At 39.6% G+C, this 17,882-nt stretch overlaps 1 protein-coding gene across 5 annotated transcripts in view; it reads right to left on the bottom strand.

Annotated features, from left to right (window-relative positions):
* LOC117883136 (phosphatidylinositol-binding clathrin assembly protein-like) overlaps positions 1-17,882 on the bottom strand; it is a 55,807-nt gene that overhangs the window by 14,865 nt on the left and 23,060 nt on the right. For 3 of the 5 annotated variants that reach the window (XM_034782162.1, XM_034782163.1, XM_034782165.1), the window contains exons 7-13: positions 14,635-14,741; positions 13,963-14,004; positions 8,787-8,872; positions 5,372-5,495; positions 3,357-3,493; positions 2,695-2,801; positions 1,399-1,545 (exon numbers count right to left, since the gene is read on the bottom strand). In XM_034782162.1, coding sequence (XP_034638053.1) covers positions 1,399-1,545; positions 2,695-2,801; positions 3,357-3,493; positions 5,372-5,495; positions 8,787-8,872; positions 13,963-14,004; positions 14,635-14,741 — 750 coding nt within the window. The remainder of the gene's footprint in view (positions 1-1,398; positions 1,546-2,694; positions 2,802-3,356; positions 3,494-5,371; positions 5,496-8,786; positions 8,873-13,962; positions 14,005-14,634; positions 14,742-17,882) is intronic. The other 2 variants (XM_034782164.1, XM_034782166.1) reach the window with 1 other exon arrangement.

Below are 17,882 nucleotides of genomic sequence, written 5' to 3'. Positions count from 1 at the left end.
TGTTTGTTACATAACTGCACTCAAAAACAAGAATCTAAAATTTCAGAACTAACAAGTCCACTCAGTCTTATTTCTTGTTCAGCCAATCACTATGACAAACAAGTTTGTTTACATTTACAGGAGATAATGCTGCCCGCTTCTTATTTACAATGTCACCAGAAAATGAGAACACGTATATGCATGGCACTTTTGTAGCCGGCATTGCAAGGTATTTACATGCCAGATATGTTAAACATTCGTATGCCCCTTCATGCTTCGACCATCATTCCAGAGGACATGCTTCTATGCTGATGATGCTTGTTAAAAAAAATAATGTGTTAATTAAATTTGTGACTGAACTCCTAGGGGAGAATTGTATGTCCCCTGCTCTGTTTTAACTACATTCTTCCACATATTTCATGTTATAGCAGTCTCGAATGATGACCCAGCATATGTTGTTCATTTTAAGAACACTTTCACTGCAGATTTCACAAAACACAAAGAAGATACCAATGTGAGACTTCTAAAGACAGCTACAGCCCTCGACCCAAGATTTAAGAATCTGAAGTGCCTTCCAAAATCTGAGAGGGATGAGGTGTGGAGCATGCTTTCAGAAGTCTTAAAAGAGCAATACTATGATGCGCAAACTACAGAACCTGAAGCACCAAAAAAGAAAATCAACCTTCTGCTGGTGGCATCTGACTCAGATCATGAAAATGAACATGCATCGGTCCGCACTGCTTTGGATTGTTATTGAGCATGGACGCATGTCCCCCGGAATGGTGGTTGAAGCATAAAGGGACATATGAATCTTTAGCGCATCTGGCACACAACGCTGGCTATGATAGTGGCATGAGACTGACTGTTCTCACTTTCAGGTGACATTGTAAACAAGAAGTAGACAGCATTATCTCCTGCAAATGTAAACAAACTTGTCTGTCTGAGCGACTGGCTGAACAAGAAATAGGACTGAGTGGACTTGAAGGCTCTAAAATTTTACACTGTTTTATTTTTGAATGCATTTTTTTGTATATAAAATTCTACATTAGTAGGTTTAACTTTCATGATAAAGATATTGCATTACAGTACTTTTATTAGGTGAACTGAAAAATACTATTTCTTTTCTTACAGAGCAAATACTTGTAATCAAAAAATATAAAGTGAGTATTGTACACTTTGTATTCTGTGTTGTAACTGAAATCAATATATTTGAAAACATAGAAAACATCCAAAAATATTTAAATAAATGGTATTCTATTATTATTTAACAGTGCGATTAATTGCACGATTAATTGCACGAAAAAAATGAATCGCGCTTATTTTTAATATTAGAAGGGATTAGAAACATACAAAGAGTTATGCAACCCAGTTTGCTTTTACTATTGTCTCCATTTGGAAAGAAATTAGAGGATGTTTTACCACTAAACTGTTCCACTGTTTGTTTGGATGTAAAGGTGGAAGAGACGAAAGGGATAGTAGATTTTACAGCTTCTTCAACTGGCTTCATGTCAAAGATGTCCAGATGGGATGGAGAACCAACACAACCATTTGACGAGGAGAAAGGACCTTTCAGATATAGCAGTAAGTAATAAAAAAAGGAAAGAAGAGAATCTAGAGTTCAAATAGCACACAGAGAAGCACAGAGATGGTGAACATCACAATATGAAAGTTTCCCAGAACTAGGGTTAAGCAAACTTATTTCAAATTAATTTCTAGCTATACGTTTTCCCACATGGCGTTCTGCCCAACTCAGACAGTTTTACTGAAACTCATACCAGTTTCCTTGCCTCAAGGGACAATATTTAATTCTGATGTTTTTTACATCATCATTCCGTTAAAAAAAAGGACATTTACTCACCTGTGAACTGAATTCCTGGAAGGCATTATCTATGGAGACTGGGCCTCCAAGCTTAGCAAATGACACTGGGATCATTCACAGCTCCACTGACTAAAACTACCAGTTTTAGCCGTGGCAACATTTCCTTATTTAAGTGTTTATAAAAACTGCACCTTGTTAGTTAACAAGTTCTTCCCTCAGGTAATTCAATGGCAGTTGTGCATGTGGAAGCTGAAGTAACTGAAGTTAACGAGAGATGCATGTCCATATGGAAGGACAGAATTTGGCCCTGTGTTTTCCCAGTTAAATTTGCTTGGTTTACGATGAAGTATCAATTTTTACTATAATCAAAAATTGCAAAGCCAATTGCTGTAGCTGCAATGGAGCAAGCTGTAATCTGCTCTACTTCACAGATTATCACTAAAACAGTCATCTAAATTTTAATTCCATAGCTTTACTATGGATCTACTAGAACTAGAAGAATGCTCCTCAAGCCCATTGTTTGCAGTAAAAGAATAAAACCAACTCTAGATTTCACATATTTCTTGTCAAAGAAATAAACTTTTAAGTTTGCAAATTTAAACAGGAGTTTGTTAACTGTGCTCCAAATTTGTTTTCTGCCATAACAGAATAACGTGTAATTTCTCTAAAATACAGAATGCAATGCTCTTTAATGCATTTAAATTTAATGTCAACTCTAAGATGACCAGTCTCATCTCTTATCAAGGTAAGAAGTAATATTTGGATTTCTGGCAGTTAACTGAACATACAACTTAATCTTTAAGCATGAGTTTTTGTTTTAGTCAGACAACGATAACTGATGAATTCGCAGATGCTAAGAATATTATCTATTCTTTTAAACCACAATAGTAACTTACCTCCCCCCCACGCATTGCTTGCTGATGTTGCTATAGCTGGAGTACTCTGTACAGTTGGAACAAATGCAGGTTGAAGATCAAAGAGATCACTGGAAAGGTTAGGCATGCTGAAAATAGAGAAAAAATATGAGCTACACAAGTTGATTATTAAGCAGCATTTGGTCTGTTATCCGATTTAAATTTCCTGAGCAGATTAAGCAAGAATGGAGTTTGTTTTTTGTTTTAAGTGTCTGCACATACGTCCCAACTCCTAGAAATACCAACAGCTAAAAATATATCCAATATGCATTTAATGCAATTTTTGAAATATGTGGTTTGCACAAAATATTTTTGTTTGCTACAGCCTCCAAGATTCAATTTCATTTTACTGGACTATTAGAATTACAGAGCTAATGCATATGTTTCCAAGTTTACTTTTCTGGAAGTCATAGTGAAGGCCAAGAATGGTGCTACAGGACATAACAACCCCTCCTCCCCCACTCTCAAGTGAAGCATTTAAATTTGGTATCTAATCTAATATCAAGAAAATCTCACAGTCAGCCATAAGATTATTCTGACTCTCGAGAAATAAATTCTGTAAAGTTTATCTGTGCCTTTCAATTTTTCAGGCAATTGGCCAAGGCAGTGTTTTATACTTGCTTAGGGAAGAAAGTGTCCCTCACCTACTGGTTGTAGGTGCTGGTGCTGCGAAGAGGTCAACAGCTGTAGTGGTATTCACACTTTTCCCTGATAAGGTGCTTGGAGATGCTGATGTAGAAGTGGAATTTGATACCACAGAAATCTCTTTTAACCGCTGCTCCTGAAAGATAAATTGAGACATACTAATTCATTTAAATTTAGCTGTACTAGCTATTCAATCTTCCAAAAGTACTATTTTTCAAGAAGGATTTTTAGTAATAAAGGCTTGATTAACACCAATCATATATTCTTTTGGGATGCCCAAGAAACTGAAATATAGCTAGCTGAAATGTTAAGGGAAAAGTGGAAATGTTTCTATTAAACCAATCTCAAAATTATGTTGAAACATCAAGAATCTGACAAAAAACAAATGCCAGGATGTTTAGTTTTGAAGCTAGCACACCATACTTGGCTCATGCTGTTGGTCCCATAGTACATGCTTATTGTCTACTGTGGCATACATTTATATAGCACCTATCACTGTAGGATAGGCATACGCTTTACAGTGTTTAGATTACAAACATTTGCTAAGTAAAAGGAACTAACTTCTCCTGCAAGGAGGTTCCTGACCTCTGGAACATTCCAAAGTTACATAAATATTATGGTCCAGGCCCAGCAGGTAGCTAACACTAGATAGAGGTCTATCTTTATAACCTATTCTGTATAGGGTGGAGACAAACTAATTATGAATACACATCTCCAAAAACTTGTTTGTACTAGACACATTTCTGATGATTATCTACTTTAGGTTTTTATACTTCTGTCCATCACTGTTAAATTTGACAGCGTTCGAAGTTCCTAGCAGACTTCATGGAGTCTACCCCTCCTTCCTTTTCCTGACAACAGCTCTGCTTGGGTGCATGTTTGTTTCTGAAATACCATTTAAGTAAATGGAATCTGTTTTCTATGTATGTCAATGGGCATTTTGAAAAATAATTGTGAGTTATTTGAAGAAGAAAAAAACAAAAACATGTTGATAGTACTAGGAGAGCTGTTCATTCCAAAAGGAAACGGCCAGCAAAATTTTATTTTTGCATTTAATTAAGATCTCTGCTCCATATCAATTATTTAACCTGCCCCCTTCTCCCATATAAAGGGAAATCTAGACCAGTCAGCCAGCAACCAAGCCTAGATTTCTAATATAGCAAACCAACCCACAAGTCCTACCAAACTTGATGGCAAATTCCAAGTACAAAGAAGTGCTCCTTTTTTTGCCCCCCCGGTTAATTAACAACAATAAGACAAAAATGCCCCAAAGATACTCATCAACTGCCTAGCTCACTTCATCTCACCAACCATGTGTCTATACTATCTATGTCTCTCTATACTACACCACATTCCCCAGAGAGAGCTGCTACAAAAATAGGATTTTGAGGGACTAATGTCCAGTTCTCCAACAATAGTGGGATGCTGCCATGGGGGCCTCTGAGCAAGTAACAGAGAAGGAAGGAAGGAAGGAAGGAAGGAAGGAAGGAACTCATTTTCCTGAGACAGGCCACTAGTTTGTCAAAACTGTAATTTAACAAGGACATAAGATGTGCCCTGGGATTGAAAAATAAACTGTGCTGCAAAATTAACTCTTTTTCCTTTCTATATTTTCATGGACAGGGAGTCAACTATTGTCCTGTCCACACTGGAGCATTATGAGTAGCAATATGGCTGTTGCTTATGGGGACAGAAATCTGTTTCCTAGAGCTATACTTGCTAAATCATCCTAAATATAAAAACCTATGTGGACAACATGTATTCTGACAAAAGGTGTACCCAATCTATTTTAGAAGTATAGGTGAATAAAGTGTTCAGATTTTAGTTATCAAGTTATGCAATCATGATAAGAGCCACCATTTACTGGAAGTCACCATGCTTGCATATTTAGGGGAAATCCTGGTCCCATTGAAGTCAGTGGAAGTTTTTCCATTGACTTCAATGGGGCCAGGATTCCACACACAAAATATGTAAGCATCGGGTCCTGGAACACCAATCCTTAAAAGACAGATACCTTAAGTGCTTGCAGTCTAGCCTGTTCTTCTTCCAAAGCTTGCTGTTTCTCTTTCTCATCCATTTTGCTAAATGACATTCCTGTGTTGGCAAGTGTGGAAACAGCACTGGATAGGGTGCTCGCTCTAAAATAAAGTTTCATCAAGAGAATGATTTTTTAAATTGTGACCTTTAATTAGCATCCAAAAGGCATGAAGTGCTTCACAGATAGTATCCTATGTGTCTCTGGACTCAGCACTAAATACAATCACCGTTTGGTGAGGAAAAACGGCAAACACATAATACTGTACATTTTGGGGCAAGCGTAGAGAAGGGGACAAGTGTAGAATTAATTATATTTTTCTATAGTTTCAGCTGAAGAGATATCAGATCAATAATCAAGTACAGAATTTCATACAGATGTTTGTGATTTTGCCACACAATTTACATACCTGCTGTAAATATGATACTTTAAAGAAGTGGAACAAAATTCAAATGGCATATATAAACAGGTGTGTGTTAGTATTTTATATTGACATGGGAAACAGCACTTTTAAATCTGTGAGGATCTATCTAGCTTGCATGCACCCACACACACTTGATGCTGTAGAGCCAAATCTTCCCAGCTACTTGTGAAAATCTGAGGTAAGAGGCTCAAGCGATGACTCTGCTGCAATGCAGAACTGTGGATTTCTGCGAAATATGCACATCTGTGTTGACTTCATCTCTCAAAAAAGGGGTTTGCCAAAAAAGGGTGTTTTGTCCAACTATCACAAACACTGATGGTACATATTATTGTATCTTTTGGTGAAGGAACTAAAACTATACCCATCTCTTCCTCACCTCATCATTCAAGTGACAACGCATCTTTCAGTAGGAAGAATAAATGGACTTGCCATCATCCCATCCAAAAAGCACAGCTTGGTAAGGAGCCAAATGGGGACAGTGGTGTGAAACATCATAACATGCCCCATTTTAAGGTGGGGAGGTAGTTAGCATGATTTTTCTGCCATATATGTGGCAAGCATGGCTTACCTATCAGTGCAGCAAAAGCAACATGGTATTCCTGATTAGTGGCTGTCCTATGAAGGCTGGTTACCGGTGATTAGCACAATGGAATTTGGTTAGCATACCAAAAATATCATATGATCAATTGCAAGCACTATCTCTTACAGAAAGCTGCAACTTCTTGGTAACTAAATAGGACCTGAAACTGTGTCCAGCAGAGGATTTGCATTTTTAACCCATGAGTAATAAGCAATAGTTTTGGAATAACATGTCATGAACAATCTTAAAAACTAATGGCCGTGCTCTTCAATTTATAGCATGACTATGATTCTAAGTTTGTATACCATGCTCTTGATCATCACCATGCTATCTGAGCAAGTGTAACCATGGTGTCTGGCTTTTGAGTTCAGATAATGCTAATCACAATTAGGAAGCTATGCTAGGTGCATTCGGGCAAGGTGGGAGTAAGAAGCAAATTTTGCATTTGACAATCAATCAGATCCCAGAACACAAATTTAGTACCATAGCAGGGTCTGGATTTACCTACTGGTTGAAGTCTACCACATGCTGTGAGACTGCAGGAAATGGAAACACGTTCACATAGCCCAGGGATTGGCAACCTTTGGCACGAGGATCGCCAGGGTAAGCCCCCTGGTGGGGCGGGCCTGTTTGTTTACTTGCCGCGTCCACAGGTTCAGCCAATCCCAGGCCAATGGGGGCTGCAGGAAGCGGCGCCAGCTGAGGGATAGCCTATCGACATAGGAGGCACAGGAGGATCTGAAGTAACATCAGTTACCCTGCCTGTGTGCAAGGATGAACAGGCAGTAGTGAGAATGGCCCACATACAACTGACAAGAGAAATTTGCCCTTAAAGATTACTATTTTCCTGCACTCCCACAACAACAGTGGGAGAGGAGATAATTTCCATAAACACATTCCCAACTCTATGCATCCATCTCTTACACCTTCTGCAACTCATTAAATCTCTATTTAAAAATCAATACAAGCTACTACATGTGGCCTCAGCTCAGCACTTTGCTACTACACTTCTATGTTAAAACTAGGGTTACCATACATCCGGATTTTCCCGGACATGTCCGGCTTTTTGGTCCTCAAATCCCCATTTGAAATTTCCAAAAAGCCAAACATGTCCGGGAAAATAGGGAGGCATGGTAAGGGGACCGCCTCCTCCCCGGGCTCCAACTTTCCCGGCTCCCATCGCTCGCCAGGGCCGAAGCAACTTCCCCAGCGCAGCAGCAGCCGCCAGAGCTGGCGGAAGAGGCGGCTGCGCGCTCGGATGCCGCCCGCCACCTCTGTGCCCCACAGATCGGGGGAGTTGGTAGTTTTGCTGCAGCCACTCGCACTCGGGGTCCCCCGAGCGTCTTTTGNTCTGCAACTCATTCAATCTCTATTTAAAAATCAATACAAGCTACTACATGTGGCCTCAGCTCAGCACTTTGCTACTACACTTCTATGTTAAAACTAGGGTTACCATACATCCGGATTTTCCCGGACATGTCCGGCTTTTTGGTCCTCAAATCCCCATTTGAAATTTCCAAAAAGCCAAACATGTCCGGGAAAATAGGGAGGCATGGTAAGGGGACCGCCTCCTCCCCGGGCTCCAACTTTCCCGGCTCCCATCGCTCGCCAGGGCCGAAGCAACTTCCCCAGCGCAGCAGCAGCCGCCAGAGCTGGCGGAAGAGGCGGCTGCGCGCTCGGATGCCGCCCGCCACCTCTGTGCCCCACAGATCGGGGGAGTTGGTAGTTTTGCTGCAGCCACTCATACTTGGGCAAAAGACGCTCGGGGGACCCCGAGTGCGAGTGGCTGCAGCAAAACTACCAACTCCCCCGATCTGCAGGGGCACAGAGATGGTGGGCGGCATCCAAGCGCGCAGCCACCTCCTCCCCGGGCTCCAACTTTCCTGGCTCCCACCGCTCGCTACCAGTGGGGGCCGAAGCAACTTCCCCAGCGCAGCAGCAGCCGGAGCCCAGGGGGCAGAGGGGGAATGCAGTGACTTTGGGGAAGGGGTGGAGTTGGGGCAGGGAAGGGGCGGGGCCAGGGCCCCATGGAGCATCCTCTTTTTTTCCAGTATTGAAATATGGTAACCCTAGTTAAAACGCACAGTTTAACAAGGAGTTTGGAGACACAAAGATAAGCATGTAGGTGAAGTTATGTGTTTTTGTCACTAAAGAAGAACATTTAATGTACATTCAAGTGATATCCTCTACCAACAGAGCAACACGATTCATAAAGCTTTAGTCTATGCTTTCCACACTTACTAGAAAAGGAAAACAAATTGTTTGCTTCCACTTACTCGCATCCTCCTAAAAGTATCTCAAGGAAGACCTCAAACTTACCGATACTCAAAATACCTCAGTACAAAGAGAATTAAAATTTAAGACACCTTTGTGATCCACTTGATGCTTACCTGCTAGCAGCTGAGACTTCTTTTGTTTTTTTCCCCTCTAGAGAAGCCAAATGCTGTTCCAATGCTTCAAGCAAGCTGCTGGGTGCCTAAAGTTAAAGTTCTCGTAAAACATCTGCTTGACAACAATGCATTATCATCTTGTGTACAGATTAATTCCCCCATCCACCAACTAAACAATTATGCATTTCTTTTTGGATCATACACTTGAATTCGATTTGCAAGATTCATTCTTTGGCAATATCCCTTTTTCAATCAAAATAGGAAACATGATCACTAAATGCTGGGTTACGAAACAGAAGTTCCACCAAATTGGGCACATGTATAGAAGCAAAGATTGAAATTTTCTGGCAACAGCATTAGCTGTGCTAAGCACTTTAGTAACAAGGCAGGTCAGTTAATTATACTCAGCTCTAATTAGCACGCCCCAAAACTGTGAGAGTGCTTACAGAAAGTGTTAATTCTCTAGCTACAGTAGCAAAAAAAGGCAGGATATACTTTCATTTGTCTGAAATCCATAAACAAATTTAAATCAGATGATAAATCCTTACAACCAAAAGCCCCCAGTGTATCTCAGTACAACGGGGAATTACCTTTCAGAAACTGAAGTATGATCCACATAACCACTTTATTGGAAGCAACAAAACAGTTTTACTGCACTCACACTAACATAGAATATTAATAGCTATTCCTTTACCACTCATATCTTTGTGTCAAGTTAACATTCCCTCCCTCTTTTCTCAGATCCATCTGTGAACTAAATCAACACAGGATACCAGCAGTTCTTATAATCTAGCCATTAAAACTGACCATAAGGTGATAGTTTTCAGTCAGGACAAAAGTGTTATACATGAAATGTTCTTAATTTTTTTTTTTTTTTTTTTTTTTAAAAGCAGACTTCTCCAGCATTCCACTATCTCTAACAAAAAGCTAGGTTTTAAAATGCCATACTACAAATTTTTTTAAAAAGTGAAATAGCTCAACAGTAGACATCAGTAAATGTGTTTAAAATAGCACAAATAAATTTACAAATTCTTTCTATATCTGGAAACTTTAATCTCTCTCTGAAGTGCTTAAGATTGAGTGAATGAGGCATCTGAACTACTGACAAATGGATGAACAGAAGCCAGCAGCTAATAAAGTAGAAGAATAAACCACACCAAAACCCAGTGTGGATTTAGTTCTTAGTAAGATGTAAGAAAAAGTAGCCAGCCACTAATTAAAAGCCTTGTCTACATGGGCAAAAGTTGGTGCCTTTTTTCATTCAAGTTAGTTTAACTCAATTGAAATTTCCCCTCAACACTGACTGACCCACAGTTTAACACCTTTAACAATGTTTCAGATGATCCTAGCCTTTCTCAACACCTCCTTGAAAATAAACCTGCCTTTAAGGGCAGGGCTGCTAGTCTGGCTTTGGAGGGAGAATTTTCTCTCCACTGTTTTATAGGTAGGACTCTCTGTTGTCAACACAGCCACGGCTCCATAAATTGACTGGATAATAGACATGGACTCTCACAAACAAGAGAGCAAATCCAAAAATGGGAGTTTCTTGGCCAGTTACAAGTCCTCATCTTTGGTCTCTAGAGATCTGATGGCCACATCTACAGCTGCCTATGAAGTACATACCAATAAATCGTTGAGAGGAACCAACAAGTGTCTAGACTGGTACAGAAGATAAAAACACATTCTGTCTGTTGATCCACTTAGACCAGGCAAAGAGAAAAACTATTTCAAGAAATCCAGATTTCTAAAAGAGTGTTAATACAGGTTTTACTCACGTTGCCTGAACATGATTTTAAAGACAGGTTTACCTACAGGACAGGGTTTGAATAGAAATACTTTGTAAAGAAAGTCTTGTAACTGCTTTGTTTGGTTTCCCTTCTGCCTGTTTACTGGTAAGTGTTCTGCTGTTCTCTTTTGATCCAATACCATGTTAGTATCTGATGCAGGTTCTAAATAGAAATTAGTAGCTGTATAGTGTCCCTCCTCCCCCTCAAAAAATCCTCTCCCCGCCCTATTAGAAGAGGCCCTTCTAATAAAAACAGATGAAACTCACACCCCCTACATATGTCCCTCTGGAAGTCTACGAGACATGCTAAACATACACAGTGGTAGTAGGGGATTCGAGCATCAGAAACATAAGCAGGTGCAAATACCTCCAAAGTGTTAGACTATTCGATATCACAAGTTATTATGATAGTCTTTTAAAAGGAATCACCTACAGTGATGGATCATTTTGATACAAGACAGCTAAGGTTAACTCAGCAAAAAAGTAATATTGAAAATGTGGTAGAATGTATAATACAATCATGGAAAAAAGCCTTGCTGGAATGGTAGCAAGGTTAAAAGTATTCTTTCTGCTATGGCTTTGTCCTAAACAAGGACACACTGACAACGAACATACAATTGGTTAAAATTAAGTTTTGGAAAAGCAGGCAAATGCTGAGGAACACACAGATTGAACTATTCTCTTTGGGACAACAGACGCACATATGAAACTGTCTCATGGTAGGGCTAAGACAATTCTGGGTAGACTGGGGCGGGGTGTGTGTGAAGGGGAAGGAATAGCAATCCTTAAGTTTCAGCAAAGAGAGAGGAGTACATCCATTACAAAATAAAATCTACAATATACCTGTGGAAGCAGCCTAAAGCAAAATGTGAGAGTTGGAATATCTGGTACCGGGAGAAAACCAAGACAGTTGGCATTTCCAAAATATACTGGAAAAGAATACTTATTTTCTGCCGAAGTGGTGTCTTAGCAAAAGTGAAAGGTGTAGAGATGGGGGTGGGGAGAGTAAGGGAGAGCCAATACCTAAAATATTCCATTTAGATTATCAAAAGAAAATTGTGAGTAGAGGTGACCACAACACAGAAAATATGGGGGTAGGATTCCTGCCTCCTGAACAGATAAATTATGATAAAATTGGAATGTTATTGCGGATCAGGGAGGCAATAAGATTTACTAGTAATAATGAGTGAATTCAGCTTCCAAAATATAAATGGTTAAAAGTTCCTTATGGACATTGCTTGGAAAAAATACCCATGTGAGCCTATCTCAGAATAAGAAAGAGTAAGAACAACATGGTCAAACAGCAAGTATAAGAGTTGGAGACAAAGACACAAAATATCAAAAAGTGGCAGAGCAGAACTTCAGTGGGTAATATGTAGATTAAGGGCCAAATTTTCATTTCAGCCTAACTAGATCATCATTTTTCTTGGTACAAGTAATTTAGATTACTTAAACATAACTAACAGTACCCGCAAATGAAGGATTGAAGTGATCTAAAAAATGGAGGCTATGTTTTGAAAGTCTGGTCCGAACAAATCTTAAAAGAAAATTTAAACAAATAGCTAAAAAGGACTCAATAAAATGTACCATGCAAATCTATTAGAGAGTCCATGAATTCAGTAGGGAATGAAGGGTTAGAGACACAGGTATCAGATGAGGTGCTAAACCACACAAGAAAACTGCAATATATCACTAGCACTATATGGTAGTCACCTGAGAGTTCTAAAGTAAGTGAACTACTAAGAAAAATACTAGAAAGACATGATTTAACAGTAGCTGACCTTTTTAAAGGTTAAGTTTGACCAATACTTTACTTGTCATTTTTTGAAGGAGTTAATCTAGAGGAGGGGGAGAGTGGTAAGGGAACAAAATTAGATTATGACAATTTATTTGGGTTAGTCAAGACTAGGGAAGACTTTGAAGAACATTAGAATAACCTAACAAAACAAGTTAACTGAACAAATGATGGCAAAGAAAACTCAATATTGACAATTACAAGATACAAGTATTGCATGGAACAAACAATTCAGTCAATAGATTTTTAGTCTTAAACTTTATTAAAGGGATTTGGGCGTATTGCTGAAAATATGTTTTGAACATGCAATAACAAGCCAAAGACATTCCTTAAGATAGTAGGGTATTAAGAAGTGAATAGAGTGTAATACAGAAAATAATGCTATTATGCCTCTACATTATATATCTTCATCTCGGTGACTGTATTCATATTTGGTCTCTTAATTACAAATAACAAACTCCCCAAAAAGGGTAATGAAGATTAACAACATTGATAGGGGTGGGAAATTTTCACAAAGATAGATCAGAGACTAGTGCTATTTAGTTTGTAAAAGAAATTAGCACAAGATCAGATGGAGGGATACTGTACAGAACAATGAATGGCACAAAGAAAGACAGTTAGGTGCTGTAATAACACTTTCCATAATAAAATAAAAAGGTCTGTTCTTATAAGGATGGTCAATGTTCCTCTAAATTGATTATACATATCGATTCCATCTGTACTGTTCCTACTCCAGTTTATCAAGACTCCAAGAATCAACCTAGTTTATTCTGCCTTGTAAATTATCCTCACCACCCGATTTCCCAGTGTCTCCCATCATTAAAGTTTTTTGGGGGCAGGGACTTTCATAGAATCATAGAATATCAGGGTTGGAAGGGACCTCAGGAGGTCATCTAGTCCAACCCCCTACTCAAAGCAGGACCAGTTCCCAGATTTTTAAAAGGTCATCAAGTCCAGCCCCCTGCCTTCACTAGCAGGGCCAAGTACTGATTTTGCCCCAGATGCCTAAGCGGCCCCCCTCAAGGATTGAACTCACAACCCTGGGTTTAGCAGGCTAATGATCAAACCACTGAGCTATCCCTCCCCCCATTTGTGTGCATATCTTACAGTGCTGAACATATGGCTGGTGCCAATATAAATATCAGTAGATCTACACTGTTATCTTTGGGGACCTTGGAAAAGCTTCCATAGCTGAGTAACAAAGCTTAAGATACAGGTATGTACTGCTGTGTAACTTCTATGAAACCTGTTGCTTGAATGGAGTTGAATGTTTTCCCCAAGATGTGGCACAGTATGCCTGTGTACTTGAGAGGCAGATTGACAAAGGATTCAAAGGAAAAACTTCTGTTTTAGTAAAAATATCCCTATAAACCAGATAAACTTCACTGCTTTAAAACAGAACTCTTATTTAAAGAACTGCAGAACTTTTTAAGAACTGTGTACATGTAACAATCTATGGAAAAAGTGAACATGTATATTTCCATATATAAATATATGGAAGAGAATATATTCTCAGGATGAATATGATACACATTAACCATTAAAACACAAAGGACAAAAGAACTGGGTTAAATTAATATGAAATGTACACTGACCTGAGTAAGATCTGGAATGTCACCCTGATCAATTCCAACTTGCTGGGTTCACAAAAAAGGGAAAAAAAATGTACATTACTACATGCAGCGGCAATGAAAAGAAACTGTGGGGTCTGAATGTTACACAGAAGCTAAGGTATCAAAAGGGACATGAATAACTTTCTGAACTGGTACATTGTTCATGTCAATTCTAACAGACAAGTTCTAAGCTAGAATTTCAGTGTACATGTCAAACAAGTTCAAACCATATTTCTATTTGCACTATTTCATGCAAAGATGCGGAGATTTACTGTAAGAGCTGGAAATAACACAGATTGCTTGAATTTATGCTCTATTTTGAGCAGAAATATCACAGGAATGCTTTGAAAATATTTATAAATATCATCAAGCCCAGTCATTTCCATCTACTAATCAATGTGTAAAACCAGATTCTTAGTAGCATTTTAGACAGAAAGGGTTTACTGTACTGTTAGTAATTGTTAGGCAAAGAAATATGCCTTAAAAATATCACTCAATATAAAAAAACCATGTAAGCGACATTCAGATTCAGCAACCTACAGAAGTTTTATTTTGCACAGCAAATCACACAAACATTAGACTGTTTGTGATGGGACTATTGTACCAGTACAGATAGCTAAATGACCCCCTTTTAATGCATGTAAGTTTATTTACCTCTGCTACTTTGAGGAATTCTGACAATTTGGTCATTCTGGCTAGGAACTTTTTGTAAATATCCAAACCTTCTTTGCACTGGTTCTTCTTCATATCAAAATACTTTTCTGAAGAGTGAAAAAAAAGGACATTTGTTAAAAAATCCTCTCCCCCAAAAAACTCCAGAACAAGAAAACTTTCACACTAATGCAAGAGATTTTAAAAGATACAACACTGCAAACAATAACTTTAGATAACACTGGTCTACAATTTTTGAGAAGTCGTCTGCTTCAGGAGATAAAATGTGCTATTTATTATGTATTTTGATGTGCTGAATTCAAATATGACAATTAAAACAACTGATTGGCTACTGGTTTAACATCAGTAGTGTGCAAGGTGCTGGAGAACATTCTGAAAGAGAAACTAGTTGAGGACCTTGAGGTTAATGGCAAATGCGATAAATTACAGCATGGTTTTACGAAGGGCAGATCGTGCCAAACGAATCTGATCTCCTTCTTTGAGAAAGTAACTGACTTATTAGATAAAGGAAATGCGGTGGACCTAATATACCTGGATTTCAGTAAAGCGTTTGATACAGTACCCCATGAGGAATTATTGGTTAAAATGAAAAACATGGGGATCGATATAAAAATCCAGAGGTGGATAAGGAATTGGTTAATGGGGAGAATGCAGCGGGTCGTATTAAAGGGTGAATTGTCGGGTTGGAGGGAGGTTACTAGTGGAGTGCCTCAAGGTTCGGTTTTGGGACCCATTTTATTTAATCTATTTATAACTGACCTCGGGACCGATTGCAAGAGTGGGCTGATAAAGTTTGCGGATGATACGAAGGTGGGAGGAGTTGCAAACTCGGAGGAGGATAGGGATATTCTGCAGGGAGACTTGAATGAGCTTGTGAATTGGAGTGTCAGAAATAGGATGAAATTTAATAGTGAAAAGTGTAAGGTGATGCACTTGGGGATGACTAATAAAAATTTTAGTTACAAGATGGGGACGCATTGGTTAGAAGTAACGGAAGAGGAGAAGGACCTAGGGGTCCTTGTGGACCGCAGGATGACTATGAGTCGACAATGTGACGTGGCGGTGGAAAAAGCCAATGCGGTCTTGGGATGTATTAGGCGAGGTATATCTAGTAGGGATAGGGAGGTCCTGCTTCCGTTGTATAAGGCGCTGGTGAGACCTCATTTGGAGTACTGTGTGCAGTTCTGGTCTCCAATGTTTAAAAATGATGAACTCAAACTGGAACGGGTGCAGAGAAGGGCGACTAAGATGATCAGAGGAATGGAAAACCTGTCGTATGAAAAGAGATTAGAGGAGCTTGGGTTGTTTAGTCTGACAAAGCGAAGGCTGAGGGGGGATATGATTGCTATCTTCAAATATATCAGAGGGGTTAATAAAGGGAGGGAGAAGAATTATTCCAGCTTAGTACTAATGTGGACACGAGAACAAATGGATACAAACTGGCCGGGGGGAAGTTCAGGCTTGAAATTAGACGAAGGTTTCTGACCGTCAGAGGGGTGAAATATTGGAACGGCCTTCCGAGGGAAACGGTGGGGGCGACGGACCTGTCTGGTTTTAAGATTAAGTTGGATAAGTTTATGGAGGGAATGGTTTAATGGTAAAACATAGTAGCCAAGGAAAACCAAGCAATGGTACATGAATAGCATAATGGCCAACAAGGGTCAGGCTAGAGACTCTTGCCTACATGCTCGGGGTATTACTGATCGCCATATTTGGGGTCGGGAAGGAATTTTCCTCCAGGGTAGATTGGCTGAGCCTCTGGAGGTTTTTCGCCTTCCTCCGCAGCATGGGGCAGGGATCACTAGCAGGAGGGTCTCAGCCGATTGAAGTCACTAAAACACAGGATTGGAGACTTCAACAGCAGAGTCCAGGGAAGGGTCTTGCGGCCTGCAGCGGGTCAGACCAGATGATCATAATGGTCCCTTCTGACCTTAAAGTCTATGAGTCTATGAGTTTCTAAGATATTTAAGTTTTTACATTTTATGTCTATGTATATTGTGTAGATAGTAGAGTTTTAATCATAAATTGTAAACCTAGGTCTTTTCATGTGTTTATGGCTGCTTTACATGATATTTCACCTGTCCTGTTTATGTAACACTTTAAAAATCAGCAAAAGGGTTATATAAATAAAACTCATTATGAAACAAGTTGTTTCGTGTTGTCATAGGTTTCCTTCATATGGACTGCATGACCAACTGGAATTGATGGCAAAACATTGCCATTATGCAGTAAAACAGCTTTAAGACTCGTCTTCAATGAATCAATGAACAGTCTCCACTCATCTGGATCGTGAACGATGTTGAGGTCTGCCATCACACCATCGATGTTGTTGCAGGCTACAAGATCACCTTCCATGAAGAAGAATGGGACAAGATCCTTTTGACGGTCACGGAACTTGGAAACCCTAACGTCACCTGCCAGGAGATTCCATTGCTGTAGTCTGGAGCCCAACAGCTCTGCCTTACTCTTGGGTAGTTTCAAATCCCTGACAAGGTCATTCAGTTCACCTTGTGTTATGAGGTGTGGTTCAGAGGAGGAGGATGGGAGAAAATGTGGGTCCTGTGACATTGATGGTTCAGCACCAGAAGTTTCATCCTCTTCGTCCGACTCAAGTGAAAATGATTCTGGTGCATCAGGAACCGGCAGTCCTTCTCCGTGGTGTACTGGGCGTATAGCTCATGGAATGTTTGGATAATGCCCAGTCCACTTTTTCTTCTTTGACACACCTTTCCCAACTGGAGGCACCATGCAGAAGTAACAATTGCTGGTATGATCTGTTGGCTCTCTCCAAATCATTAGCACTGCAAAAGGCATAGATTTCCTTTTCCTGTTCAACCACTGGTGAAGATTTGTTGCACAAGTGTTGCAGCATATGTGTGGGGCCCACCTCTTGTTCTGATCTCCAATTTTGCAGCCAAAATAAAGGTGATAGGCTTTCTTAACCATAGTGGTTATACTGCGCTTTTGTGATGCAAAAGTCACTTCACCACAAACATAGCAGAAGTGATCTGCACCGTTCACACAAGTACGAGGCATCTCTGCTCACTTTGGCTAAACAGAAATGTGTCCCTTTGCAAAATCAAACACTGACAAATAAGAGAGCACGACACTGTATGATTTCTAGAGCTGATATAGGGCAATTTGTTCAGCAGAGCGATGTAAGCTTTGTTATGATTGCATCATCCATGACTTCTAGGAATAACATGACGCAATTCAATCATGTATGACGC

This window comes from Trachemys scripta, chromosome 9, assembly GCF_013100865.1.
Source record: "Trachemys scripta elegans isolate TJP31775 chromosome 9, CAS_Tse_1.0, whole genome shotgun sequence".
NCBI lineage: Eukaryota > Metazoa > Chordata > Testudines > Emydidae > Trachemys > Trachemys scripta.
This window is presented reverse-complemented; position numbering and strand designations above follow the sequence as displayed.